General features: G+C 40.8%; 1 protein-coding gene across 1 annotated transcript in view; it reads left to right on the plus strand.

Moving 5' to 3' along the window:
• The first annotated feature begins 416 nt into the window (after positions 1-416).
• The window catches only part of LOC129704543 (protein bassoon-like), a 304,297-nt gene continuing 290,753 nt past the window's right edge, over positions 417-13,960 (plus strand). Inside the window, exon 1 of the mRNA XM_055647724.1 lies at positions 417-688. Within this exon, the coding sequence (XP_055503699.1) occupies positions 546-688 (143 nt within the window). The 5' untranslated portion in view covers positions 417-545. The remainder of the gene's footprint in view (positions 689-13,960) is intronic.

The following is a 13,960-nucleotide window of genomic DNA, read 5'->3' on the forward strand; positions in this document are numbered from 1 at the left end:
CTCTCGGAATATAAATCGCAAGGACTAAAATACCAAAGATCTTATAGCTCCGCTATGGGATCTTTGTAAAATACTACCTCGGCTTGGTACACTGGACCGATATTTGGTTCAATCGGAATCAATGTCCAACGTTAGCAATTTCCTTCACCAGAAATGATATTATCCAGATTTTTTTGTTTGTCTGTTTTTGGTCGGGAAATCTGTCTGATTTATCGACAGGTAAATAGGAGGAAGAGCACCCCAAGAGTGTGAATGGGTTGTGCGGAGCGCACGGTATTCAGTTCATTCATAAACGGAATCAACCAGAGAGGTTGCGGATGGCTGGCGACTGCGCACGCGTACTACAGGGGGGGCCAGAGCCAGGCGGCCGACGCGCGTGCGCGGGTGGGGACCAGCGCACAGTCCAGGGGAGGAGGGTGCGGCGGTTGGCGGCGCAGGCGCACTGGCGCCCCCTTCCCCCCCGCCCCCCGCCCGGGAGCAGAGCAAAGCAGAAGATGCTGTTGATGGCGGAGCGGGAGCTTCGTTGGAGCTAGATCCTCGGTGACATGGGTAACGAGAACAGCTTGGAAACCGGCGAGCTGGGCCCGATATCCACGCCGGGAGGCGGCGGCGGAGGAGGCGCACAACCGCTGAAAACACCCGCGGCCCCCAACGGAGCGCCCGGAGGGCGAGCGACGGCAGGCGGCAGGTTAGTGACGGGCGGGCGGGTCGGGGACCGCGGTGACGGGGGTCGGTGTGCACGCTCGGTAACCAAGGGAGCAGGTGAGGGCCGCCGATCACCGAGGTCAGGCAACAGGCCCGGCCAGGTGCTGGGCGGACCAGCAGCCGCCGCTGAGGCTGGAAGCAGGAAGTAGCCGTGTCCAACCGGCCCAGGTGACAATTGCACTCGCGGACACCAGCGCTCATTTTCTATCCTTTTGCAACAGTGAATGTATAAATAACCAGCAAAGTTAGCTCTTCAACCATTTGAACCAAAGCTCAGGAAGGTTCGCTCGGGGGAGAGAGTGAGGTTCTTCCAAGATTGGCCCGGGAGTAATGCAAGCTCCCGAGTGTCCGGAAACGACAATCATGGTTTGTAGTCATAGGTACCCAGAAAACGGGCAATGGGATTAGCCTAGCCTGGGACTTCATTCGGCGAGTTCCACAATAATGTAAATCACAAGAGGCGTCGGCGTCTTGTATTTTGGAATACTACCGAATGTATAAAAAAGAGGGAGAAATATAACAGGGTCGCGGTGTATTGCGAGCTCAATGAAATGCAGCAATAAACTGCCAGCCAACAAACAATGAAAAAAGGGAGCAGAAAGAGAATGCACTGAGAGTAGATCAGAGAAAAAGCGACACCTAAAACGGCAATAGTGAGAGGGTGAACATGTGGATGCAGTAACTGTTGAGGGTAAGATCTGGTGAATCAGGACATGTCCAGGAATAGAAACTTTGAAACTCATGGATGAATGTCGTTCTGTTAGGTAAGATGTGCATTTGAATGAATTCTGCGTTTTTAAAGGAGATTGTAGATGACGATCAAGGAGCTGTAAATCATAACTTGAAGATTTGTTTAACCTTTTGTATTCCGACAACGAAACGACGAATGGCTGTGTGAGAAAGGTAAAAGACCATTGAGCCAATGTCCGTAAAAAGCTAGCGTGATAATTTTCTGCTGAAGCGAGAATTGCTCGAGTGTTGGCGCCAGATGTAGCTGTCCATTCAGAACCATAGATTATGAAATACGGCAGTGTTACAGAAATTGTTGACTTTTAGTGTTATGAAGCTCATCGAAATCGAATCATTGAAATTTTAAAATTTGCTATAGTCGGCAGTGATCCCTCTCTGAATATATTCTTTGTGCATATTAAACGCGGTTAACAATTATATGGGAGTTATACATTGAAGTACGCTGTGGACGCTTTATTTTGGATAGGGGAGAAAAATCTCCAACGGGAGGAGATGAAGGATTGAAGCGGGCGGAAAGGAAGAATTGAATAGGGATAAAATAGCGGATGTCAATTTATAAACTCTTTCAAAACGCTGGCTGGTTAATTGAAACATTAATCTAAAACGATTATGCCTGCCAGTGCTTTGCTGAATGCAACCTGTCGCACATTTCCGGGTAAAATATCTGAGTTGAAATCTAAGAGCATTTGGCTTTCTTTTAAACGAACAGAGCTGTTCGTTTTGCGATAACGATCCAGATGCATAATTTGCTATGTGATCTGGAATTAACGTCTTGGTTTTTAATGCATTCCGATTCGTTGTTTCAAAGGTCTATGGGGTCGCCCTCTGATCGGTTGGAATTGTCACTGTTGGCAGTGTTTTTTTCTAAGGGGCAGTTTCAATTCAATGTATTAATTACTTCCATTCCCTCGACACTCTTAGCCAATTAAAGCTGTCCGTTTCAGAACCACTTGTGTGTATTGCAATCGACAGAAAACCACGTTGGCAGCAGCACCATTTGCTTTCGAATGTGTCTCAGCAATTCTACGTTTGGTGTTGCATTATGATCGGGTGGACTTGTCCGTTGCAGTGTTAGTGTGCTTTTGAGATCGACTTGTATGTGCAAGGCAGTGCAATCTTTACGCGCCATCGAAATCGACGTCGGGAGCTGTCCATTTCAGCACCATTTCGGTGAACCTTGCTTCATTCCCTCAATTCCGCAGTTTTGAAATCCGAGTCTTTGGATTTTGATTTTGTTTTTCTTGCAACCGTAACGTATTTTAATGAGGAATAATTTACACGTCTGCATCTTTGGCAAGGTTACTATTCCTTAAATATCGAAGTGAAAGGATGTCAGAAGGCTTGGTAGAAAAGACCAAGGTTGCTGAGCATGAAATTAATGTGGGATATACAGAATAAAGTCAGCATCAGATTTAAGTCCTTAACAGCTCAGTTACAACATGATTGTAATTCAGGAGCTAAGCAGAATAGTGTACAAATTATAAACTGCTTCACGGCCAAATAATGCTGTATTTTACCATGAACATTTAAAATTATATTTTGATCATATAATGAATATGAATGCTTACTGCTGCACCATGATCATACCAGCTCCCCGTAATACGTAATCAAGCGTAACATCTGAAACGACTACAATAATATAAAGATTAATTTGAATACCTGAAATATTGCATAATGGCAAGACCATGCAGCTTTTATATCAATGTTCTGATAGCACAAATATTCTAACATTGAAATCCATCTTCCATACGTTTTAAACAAATGTAAAATGGTCATTAGGTCATTGGTATGTTAGAAGAATTCTCCTGTCTACCTGTAAATGGATTGATTGTAATCATCTATTGTCTTTCTGCTGACTGGTTAGTAAGCAACAAAAGCTTTTCTCTGCACCTCGGTACACGTGACGATAAACTAATACTAAAACAATCTAAAAATAGCCAACATTCAAAAAATCAACCAGGGCAAGTGGTGTAAAATTGGATGCATTAAATAAGATGTTTTAATGTTATATAAATGCGCACTTTTTCCAGCAAGCAGTGGAAAAAGGTTTATATAACATTAAAATGTTACTGGATTGGATAATTAAAGCATTTTCCTGGGGTTGTGGGCTTTGGAAGGAGGAGGAGAGGATCTTTGGGAAATGGGTATGGGGCACGGGCAGAAGGAAGTATGTGTTTCAGATGCATCTTGAGGTACTCTTTTTTTCTTGGTTAACTGGGTTCTAATTACATAAAGTAGTCTAATTTTTCTTTAAAAGTCTGATTTTTAGATGTTGAAATATAGAGGGTTCCTTTGTTGTTTTATGAGAAGATCCATCACTTGGTGACATCTTTACTTCATGTAGCTGTGTCACTGCCTGCCTTTGGTGTTAAAGTAAGAGCCTATTTGTGATAGCAAGATGGATCTGTTGCTGTCCATTTCTATCTCTGTGACATTGTATTAATACCTGATTTTTAAAGAAATGCCACCATTTTCTATCAAAAAATGTCCTTGATTTGCAATATTCTCATTATATTGTGGGAACATTACATTCTGAGACATTTAGTAACCATGATTTACTTTAATGTAAGAAATTGAAATATACAATTTTGGCAAAAAGATTTGATGTAATGCATTTGCTGAAAAGTGCCTTGGAAATATCTTGATTTATCATTGCCAATTTTCAATGCAAATTTTTACTCTTGCCAAAGTGTTCCAAGAGACTGGTAGGTTGGCTGCATGGGCACTGATTCCCTTTTATCCAAGTTAACATGTATTCATGTAAGGATATTTGATTGTCAAGTAATTCATGGCAGAGCTGTATTCTGTCAGTGGCTGAAATGTTTTCCAGGAGTGGTTATTTAATAATCAAATTTTATTTCTGAGGTGAAAATTGTATTTCTCCTGCTAATATTTGACCAGGGACTTTCCAGTTATTGTCAAATAATGCCATGTTCATAAATTTGTTGAGATGCATCACATTACATTAATGCTAAAAGCAAGTGGTCTTTGAATGGCCACTATTGAAATTCCCATTAGATTTGGAAAATACAATTTTGGAAAATATTTAATATTCAAGTTGCTTGAAAATAAACCTTTAAGAATGCCATGAAACTTGTTTTCCCAAACCATAAATGTGCTTGTCTCCTCAATGCAAAGATTTCTAATTTATAACAGACCAAATATTTTAATTTCAGAATCATTTGGAACAAATCAACCTTTTCATTCTGCCAAAGCAAAGGTTTAGACTGAGAATGCAGAATAAGCATAGCGCAGTAGGGGTGTAGGTATGTTTATGCCTTTCCTAAATTTCATTTTTAGCTATGCATATGATAGTACAGATTGAAGCTGAATTTACTATTTTTATAGTAAAATAAACCTGGAATAAAGGCACTGCGCCAGTGGCCATGATAATATAATTACTGGTTCATTCTCAACCAAAAGCGAAGGAAACATTTGTTTACCTAGTGTGGCTTGTGTGTCTTACATCAATCACATGTAATGTGGTTAACTTCCCATCCTTCTGAAATGGCATAATTTGTTTATCTGCTAATAAAATATTGATAGTGGTTGCACTGAGCATCATAAGACTACCCCCAAACTAATCAGCCTTGTAATTGTCATCATTGAAATCTGGGACTGGCTTCAAAAATTATGGGAACTTTTCTGGAGACTAGTCAAGGTATAGCAATCCGTCAGTCATGATCATGGGGTTGTACCAATCAACTATCCCATCTGCAGAATAGAACCACTAAAATGGGAATCCTAAAAGTTGTCACTGAACGTCATGAGATTTCAAATCTTCAATCCAGTCATTAGATTTGTATAATTGCATTCCTACCAGGGACAAAATTAGTACTTGCGTTGTGAGACAGGCCTGGAATGAAACAATTCAGGGTGCCAAAAACATCAAATGAACTTAAGTTGGAGCTTTAATATTTTCAAATTTTGATTATTTACACATTCTTCCATTAAATTCCTGTAATACATTGCTAAACGGGATGAAATGCAATATTTCAAGAAATCATATCAATGGCTCAATAGCGTTTTATTTGTCTCATATGCAACTGGACAGTGAAATTCATTTAGCAAATGTTACATGTAGATGCCGCCATTTTTTTACACCATTGTTCAAAGAGCGTCTGGTTCTCTCGAGCCAATGTCCCTCTCCTGCCTGTTCAATTGTAACTAGGAATAAGCAATAAATACTGACTTCAACAAAGGTCGTATCCTGTGATTAAACTGCACATGGTTTCTTCCCAAAGTAAGGTTTTCTATTTTTTTTAATACAAATTCATATTGGTCAGATCTTGAAAACATGCTTGCAAACATTGAATGCTTTTGAATTAATTGCATATTTCATGTGGACGATTTAAGCAGTCATGTGGATACTTCAGTAGAAATGGTGTTCATAATTAAAACAATGTTAATGATCAAAAACTGCCCGTCACTGCTTTCTGGTGTGTAATGTTGGAAAATTGTCCATGTTATAAGTATTTTATTTTCATCCCATAATATTTGATCCCACACACTGTGCAAAAATTGTTTCCTCTTAAATGGACTTAATTGAATGCAAAATACTTTACATTTACGCTTGGCTACATTCCCTTTCTGCTAGCCTCTTCAAACATGAATAAATATAGGATTTGTTCCTTTGTTTCCTCCTACATTTCAGTGGCAGTGAAGGTGGAGATTGACAAAATCTGAAATGGACACTACTGCAGAATGTATGTTATACAAAATGAAATATTGGTTCACATGGTATCTTCTATAGAATCTAGATTAGGTCTTGTATTTCTTTTTTTTGCTCATTAACTTTTGAAGTCTTAACGATAAGCCAAATTTGCTGCTGAGATCCTGATTCAGATCAGTGTTGCCTCCCAACTCACCCATGCCAATGTCCTCTTCGTTCACCACCTATCCTCCAACCGTTTAAGATTGAATTGAATTTTCTGTGCCTTAACTGCCACCACACTTGCTACATGTGCTCATTGATTCCAAATCCCACATGATTTCAGTTTTAAAGTTTACTATCCCAGGGCTCCCACTTAACTTTTTTTCCCTGTTGCCAGCCGGGCAACCTTGGCAGCTTTTTAGGTTGCCAAATGATGGTCATTTAAGACGGTTTGCATGACGCGTGCGATAATGTGCTCGGACGAAGTGCGTAGTTACCAGTCGGAATTGTGCTCAATGAAGCATTCACATATTATTTCTGCTTCAAACAAAGTCACAAACTAAACGTATTCACCAATCAAGACATGATATATACCACAATGACATGCAGCAAAATTATAATACAGTATCTCAACTCTTTTTACACATTGCAATGAATGCAATTTCTATTAGTTCTTTCCACTTCCAAACAAAAATGTGGTTGGGTTATTCAACGTATTATCAACCTGTGTCAATAAATCCTGGACCATGGTAACATAAATGCTTAACCATTTACACTACAGATTGATGCAAGCATGTTTTCTATGAAGGGCTGAAAATTACCATGACATGGCCATAGCATGGGTCGTTTTTGCTATTGGTAGAGAAACACTCTCGCTTGCCACATAATTTATCCACAACAAAATATACAGTTTGCAAGGAAATTTCTATAGGTATTTTATGATAATAGCTGTTAAAACCGACCCATCTGACAGGTTAAACATTACACTAACTGACAAGAGATGGCCAAAGGACATAACTGCGGCAAATGTTCTTTTGGTAATATGTTTAAGAGTGTCAAAATGCCACATTACCGGACATTTAGATTAGATGTATGTTTTATGAACAGCAATGAAGATACCCAGTTTGTACACACCAGATTAAAAAAAAAATATTGATAAACACTGTTTCCATCATTCCCAATTCAGAATTAATGTTAAAATTTCAACTGAAATATCTCCTGACCAAATTTGTGATGTATATGACCGACTGTAGAAGTAAAACCTGGATAAATCCAAGGTATCGTTGTGAATGTTGCTCATTAAATAACTACAGTACTGAATGGGGGTAGACAAAAGTATATAGGCAACGTTTCGGGTCGAGACCCTTCTTCAGACTGTTCCCCAGACTGAATGGGGGGATCAATACAGGATGGATAGGGAGGGGGGGAGGGGGAGATCAGCACAGGATGAATGGGGTGGGTCATTACAGTGTGGATCGGAGGGTCTGTGCAGGATGAATGGGAAATCACTACAGGATGAATGAGGGGTTCAGTACAGGATGAATGAGGGGATCAGTACAGGATGAATGAGAGATCAGTAAAAGATGAATGGATAGATCACTACAGGATGGATGGGGGATCGGTGCAGGGTAAATGGAGGGTGGGTCAGTACGGGAGGAGGAGATAGAGCCGCTATTGCGGCCGCTGCTGCCGCTGTGCGGGGCCCGTCATTCGCTCTGACATTTCGTCACCCCGCACCTGGTATCTTTGCCCCGCAATACAGCCGCCGCTGACACCAAACGTCATGTTCCTTTTCTCCAGAGATGCTGCCTGACCCGCTGAGTTACTCCAGTTTTTTGTGTCTACGGTATAAACCAGTATCTGCAGTGCCAAGTCCGGCAAAATGACTAGGCGTTTAGGTTTCCCGGCGGCACTTTGGGTGGTCATTGGCACCCGGGCAACCGCTAATTTCGAGCCCTGCTATCCTGGTTCAGGATTAATTTTTCTTTCACCTTAGTCTCGCTCCTTATTATCTATAACCCATCTTGGCCCTATAATTTCTCCTTTCCCTACTGATGAGAACTCTGAATACACAAGAACAGGGACATCTGGCTTTTTAAGTCTCTTCTACGATTCACCAAGCGCATGGTTGAACGTCTACATTCAAAGCAATTTACTTGCATTATTGCTCGACTTCTTTAACATCCAAAAATATGCTGATTTCTATTTTGAAGTAATTCAATGGTAAACTCTCATAGCCGTCTGGGATAGATTAACCTATTCTGAGCTCTCATAAAGGCTCTATATATTTTTAGTTATATGAGGATTTGAGTATAGGAGCAAGGAGATCCTGCTGCAGTTGTACATGGCCCTGGTGAGACCGCACCTGGAGTATTGTGTGCAATTTTGGTCTCATAATTTGAGAAAGGACATTATTGCTATTGAGGGAGTGCAGCATATGTTCACCAGGTTAATTCCCGGGATGGCGGGACTGACATACGATGAAAGAATAGGCCCACTGACCTTGTATTCACTGGAATTTAGAAGGATAAGAGGGGATCTTATAGAAACATATACGATTTTTAAAGGATTGGGCATGCTAGATGCAGGAAAATGTTCCTGATTTTGGGTGAGTTCAGAACCAGGGGTCACAGTTTAGGGATAAGCTGTAGGCCATTTAAGACTGGTATGAGGAAAATCTTTTTCACCCAGCGAGTGGTGAATCTGTGGAATTCTCTGCCACAGAGGCAGTGGAAGCCAATTCACTGGATGTTTTCAAGAGAGAGTTAGATGTAGCTCTTAGGGCTATAGGAATTAAGGGATATGGGGAAAAAGCAGGAATTGGGTACTGATTTTAGATGATCAGCCATCGAAGTGCTGAGTGCTCTTCTCCTGCACCTATTTTCTATGTTTGCGGGAGAAGAACTTTATTCTTGTGCTCAAATCCTGATGCAATGGAAGCAAACATAATTTGTCCTTTCTAACCTTGCTTCACCTGAATGTAGGGCTTTCAGTGACTAATGTTAAAGAATATTATGTTCTCTTTAAACACTGATATTTGCTAATGTTATCAATTTAGAAAACATCTCTACTTTTCTCTTCTATGTGTAGAAGTGGAGGACTTTGTATTTTTATGCATTTTATCAGCATATTCTCACCCATCGGTTAAACAGCTTATATCCTCTTGAGGGCTCTTGACATCCTCCTTTCTGCTCAATCTGTGAGGCTGTGTCCACTCAGTCAAATTGTTGATTTAGGTTGTGGGTAGCTGCATGGAAAGAACAAATTCTCTGCTGCACCCAACTAATCATTGTCAGCCAACTGAGAAATTAGTGTTTATTCCCACTCTTTTTTCAGTCTGTTAACTGATTCTCGAAGCCTGGCAGTTTACTGCTGCCAATTCCAGGGTCTCCTATCTTGTTTACAAACTACTGCAAGGTATCTTATTGAAAACCTTCTGAAAATCTAACCACATCCATCAGTTTCCCTTGTGAATTCCACCGCTTGCATCCTTATTTCCATAGATTAATCCCAATTCCGTTCAATTCTATTATTATTTTCCAGCTGTTTTGCAATTATGTATTTCCTTTTTGATGCCCACATTTTCACTCCCTCTGCCTTTAGGCTAATAGGTCGGGAGTCCTTAATGTAACTGCTATATTTTCAAAATGGATCCTGAGCTCTAGAATTTACTCTATAAATGTTTCTGCTTTCCTTTCATTTAAGTGGCTCCTAGATCAATCTTTTGATAATTTAATGTCTCCTGACATGCCTGTGCCAAATTTTATTGAACTATTTGCGTTTCTGCAACATTAATGCAATTTGTTATTTAAGAAATATTACATTTCAAAATGTCAATAATTGACCAGAATTCTTCAATCAGTGCACACTTCATAAGCATGCATACATGTTGATGAAATGTGGCTTGGTTGAGTGGTTTTACTCTATGGCTTATATTTTGAAATTTATTGAAGATATGATTAGTACGATCTGCTGCATGGAGTTGGTTGTATAAAATAATAATGCTTTATCGTCCCATCTGGGAACTTGTCCATTCAAATATATTCTTAGCTTGCTTAAATATTTAACGTACAGAGCTAATGTATTTCAATATCTCCAGCAGTTTCGTGTCAATATCCTAACAGTTGAAACCAGTTTTTTGGTCATTTAAAAAAATCTGTATCCTATACCCTCCCATACACGTTTCCATAATTATTGATCTGATTTAGTTATTAGCCCCATTTTTTTTTATTGGTGGAGTATGCCTCTGCAGTTTTTTTCCTCAGTTTTTTTTTCTTGGTGTTGCTAACTATTTTCTTTGCTTGCATTGTAGCTCAATAGAAAGGTCAATTTCTGAACTTTCAGCCAAATATGTTTGTTTCCAAATGCGATTCCAACAGGGTGTCTCTGGATATCAGTCTATTGCATCCGCTGTTCTAGGTGTCAACTGCTCTACATCGGTGAGACCAAGCACAGGCTTGGTGATCGTTTCGCCCAACACCCCAGCTCAGTTAGCATTAATCAACCTGATCTCCTTCTCCCAATCCAAATCTGACCTTTCTGTCCTGGGCCTCCTCCATGGCCAGAGTGAGTCCCACCGCAAATTGGAGGAGCAGCACCTCACATTTCGCTTGGGTAGTTTACACCCCAGCAGTATGAACATTGACTTCCCCAATTTCTGGTAGTCATTGCTTTCTCCCTCCTTCCCCTCCCCTTCCCAGCTCACCCACAGCCTACTGTCTCTGCCTCTTCCTTTCTTGTTCCCGCCCCTCCAATCCCCACATCAGTCTGAAGAAGGGTCTCGACCTGAAACGTCACCTATTCCTTCGCTCCATAGATGTTGCCTCACCCGCTGAGTTTCTCCAGCATTTTTGTCTACCTGGATATCAGTCTGGATCAAAGATCCTATAGCAAGCAAGATAGATCACTCGACGAAAAAGACATAGTATAGTCATGGGCAGATTCATGGGTAATTTTAAGCCCCATTTCCGTAACCGGCTTCCGTTTCCTCACCAAAGATCCCATAGCGGAGCCAAGATAACTGGCGCGGAGACGGAAGCCGGTTACGGAAACATCCTCATAAAAATAAAAGTTATTTGGTAAAACTCTTCTCCTCATTTTCAGAATTTTAATTTATCAACAAAAACTGTTCCCCCGCAATGTTGATTACACAGCGAGTCGTCTCGGGTTACGGAAATGGATGAAAAAAAAGGCCCACGTTCCATTCTGTTGCGTACTACACGTCAGCCCATTGCATTTAACAGGAGTGGTCTATCTTGCTCCGTGATAGGATATTTGGTCTGGATGGTTGTAGCATTTTTTCTTGCTTCTTTTCCCATGCATGTATTTGAAATGCAGGGTCAGTTTTACCATGTTTATTGTCCTCTAAGCAAGTTAATCCCATATTGCGGAACAAATTTGTGATTTCCTGATCAAGTTTTATCATCTGAAATACTATGTTTCAATTTTGTTATGCATTAAAAATGTTTGCATTTCCCAGTGCCTTGTTCTTAAGTGATGGGCCAACTGTGGAATTTAGGAGTATATTAATGTAAAGATAGTTTATTGGCGATTTGTGTGCACTTAATTCCAAAGCATATCCTGGATCTTTTTTTAAAGAAGTGTTGAAGAGCCTGTGAGATGTCTTGGATGTATGTTGCAAAGGACAGGACAATGGGAGACCAGATATAATCGAGGTATTTGGAGAGGAATTAAGTCGGGCAGAAACCATGGATCTGCCTGGATAGTCTTGCCTGGATTTTGAAAAGAGCATAGAAATGGGCAGTGAGGGGTTGAGGTTGCAAGATTGGAGGCTGTGGAGTGGAGATCATCGGAGGCATTGAGATCAGTGATGGTATGGGAGATGTTGTTCGTCTGTGGGGTTGTGTGTGAGGGGGTCGGTATGAGGAGTGTCCGAGAGCTAATGCCTGTCCTCAGCATGAGCTTTATTGCAATACCACTTCAGTGTATCTCGTGCATGAGTTTGGACTGAAGTTTTTCTTTCTTCTTCTGAAATGCCTTAGCTCAGGAATCCTCTTATTCTGCAATATATGCAGTGTGCTGAGGTTTCAGTAGCTGTACAGTGACTTGCTATTTTGAGTAAATGAAAATGATTCCCACTTCAGTTGCTCCATGGTCAGTTAAACTAGTACATTGGTTCAGTTTTCCTTCGTGAAGTCAGAACCAATCTCCCAGAATTAACGGGTCCTTTTCAGAATTACTAGTGGGGGTGCCGCAAAGCTCAGTGCTGGGACCCCAGTTATTTACAATATGTATCAACGATTTAGACAAGGGAATGAAATGTGACATCTCCACGTTTGCGGATGACACAAAGCTGGGTGGCAGTGTGAGCTGCGATGAGGATGCTATGAGGCTGCAGGGTGACTTGGATAAGTCACATGATGCATGGCAGATGCAGATAAATGTGAGGTTATCCACTTTGGTGGCAAGAACTGGAAGGCAGATTATTATCTGAATTATGTCAGATTAGGTAACGGCAGGGTGCAACAAGACCTGGGTGTGCTTGTACATCAGTCACTGAAAGTAAGCATGCAGTACAACAGGCAGTGAAGAAAGCAAATGGCATGTTGGCCTTCAAGTCAAGAGTCAAGAAAATTTTATTGTAATTTGTCCTAGATAGGATAATGAAATTCTTACTTTCTGCAGCACAACTGAATATGTAAACATAGAACATAACGGGAGAAAAAAGTTAAGTATGTGTGTGTATATACACATGCACACATACTCAATAAATAAACATATATAATGCAATAATAATAATAATAATAGTCTGTTGCAGTTCAGACCTTATTTGTTGTTGTGTTTAATAGCCTGATGACTGTAGGGAAGAAGCTGTTCCTGAACATGGACGTTACAGTTTTCAGGAAAGTACCTTCTTCCCAATGGCAATGGTGAAATGAGTGTGTGGCCAGGATGGTGTGGGTCTTTGATGATGTTGGCTGCCTTTTAGAGGTTGCGACTACGATAGATCTCTTCGATGGTGGGGAGGTCAGAGCCAGTGATGGACTGGACAGCAGTCACATCTTTATGCAGTCTTTTCTGCTCCTGGACGTTCAAGTTGCTGAACCAGGTCATGATGCAACCAGTCAGTATGCTCTCTACTGTGCACCTGGAGAATTTCAAGAGAATCCTCTTTGACATACCGAATCTCCGTAGTCTTCTCAGGAAGTAGAGGCGCTGATATGCCTTCTTTATAATTGCATCAGTGTGCTGGGTTCAAGGAAGATCTTCGGAAATATGCACGCCCAGGAATTTGAAGCTTTTGACCATCTCCACCATCGTCCCATAGATATAAACAGGATTGTGGGTCCTCATCCTTCCACTTCCAAAGTCCACAATCAGTTCCTTGGTTTTACTGATGTTGAGAGCCAGGTTGTTGTGCTGGCACCATTTGATCAATCGGTCAATCTCACTTCTATACTCTGACTCATCACCATCTGTAATTCGTTCAACAACAGTGCTGTCATTGGCAAACTTGATGATGGAGTTCGCTCTTTGGCTACACAGTCATGAGTATAGAGTGAGTAAAACAGGGGGCTGAGCACGCAGCCTTGAGGTGCTCTCATACTGATTGTTACTGAGGATGAAGTATTTCTGCCAATTCGAACAGACTGTGGTCTGTAGATGAGGAGGTCGAGGATTGAATTGCAGAAGGATGCGCAGAGACCCAGTTCTGTGAGCTTGGTAATCAGCTTTTTTTTTTTTTTTTTTAATCAAAAAATGTATTCAATTATTAAAAAATAATATTTACACTACAATAAAACAAGCCAGAACCCACCACCATAATACAATACAAACATATATCCATAATAAACTATTATACAATTATGATACAATCCTTATTGAGGATAC

Source organism: Leucoraja erinacea, chromosome 16 (assembly GCF_028641065.1).
Source record: "Leucoraja erinacea ecotype New England chromosome 16, Leri_hhj_1, whole genome shotgun sequence".
In the NCBI taxonomy this organism is placed as follows: Eukaryota; Metazoa; Chordata; class Chondrichthyes; order Rajiformes; family Rajidae; genus Leucoraja; species Leucoraja erinaceus.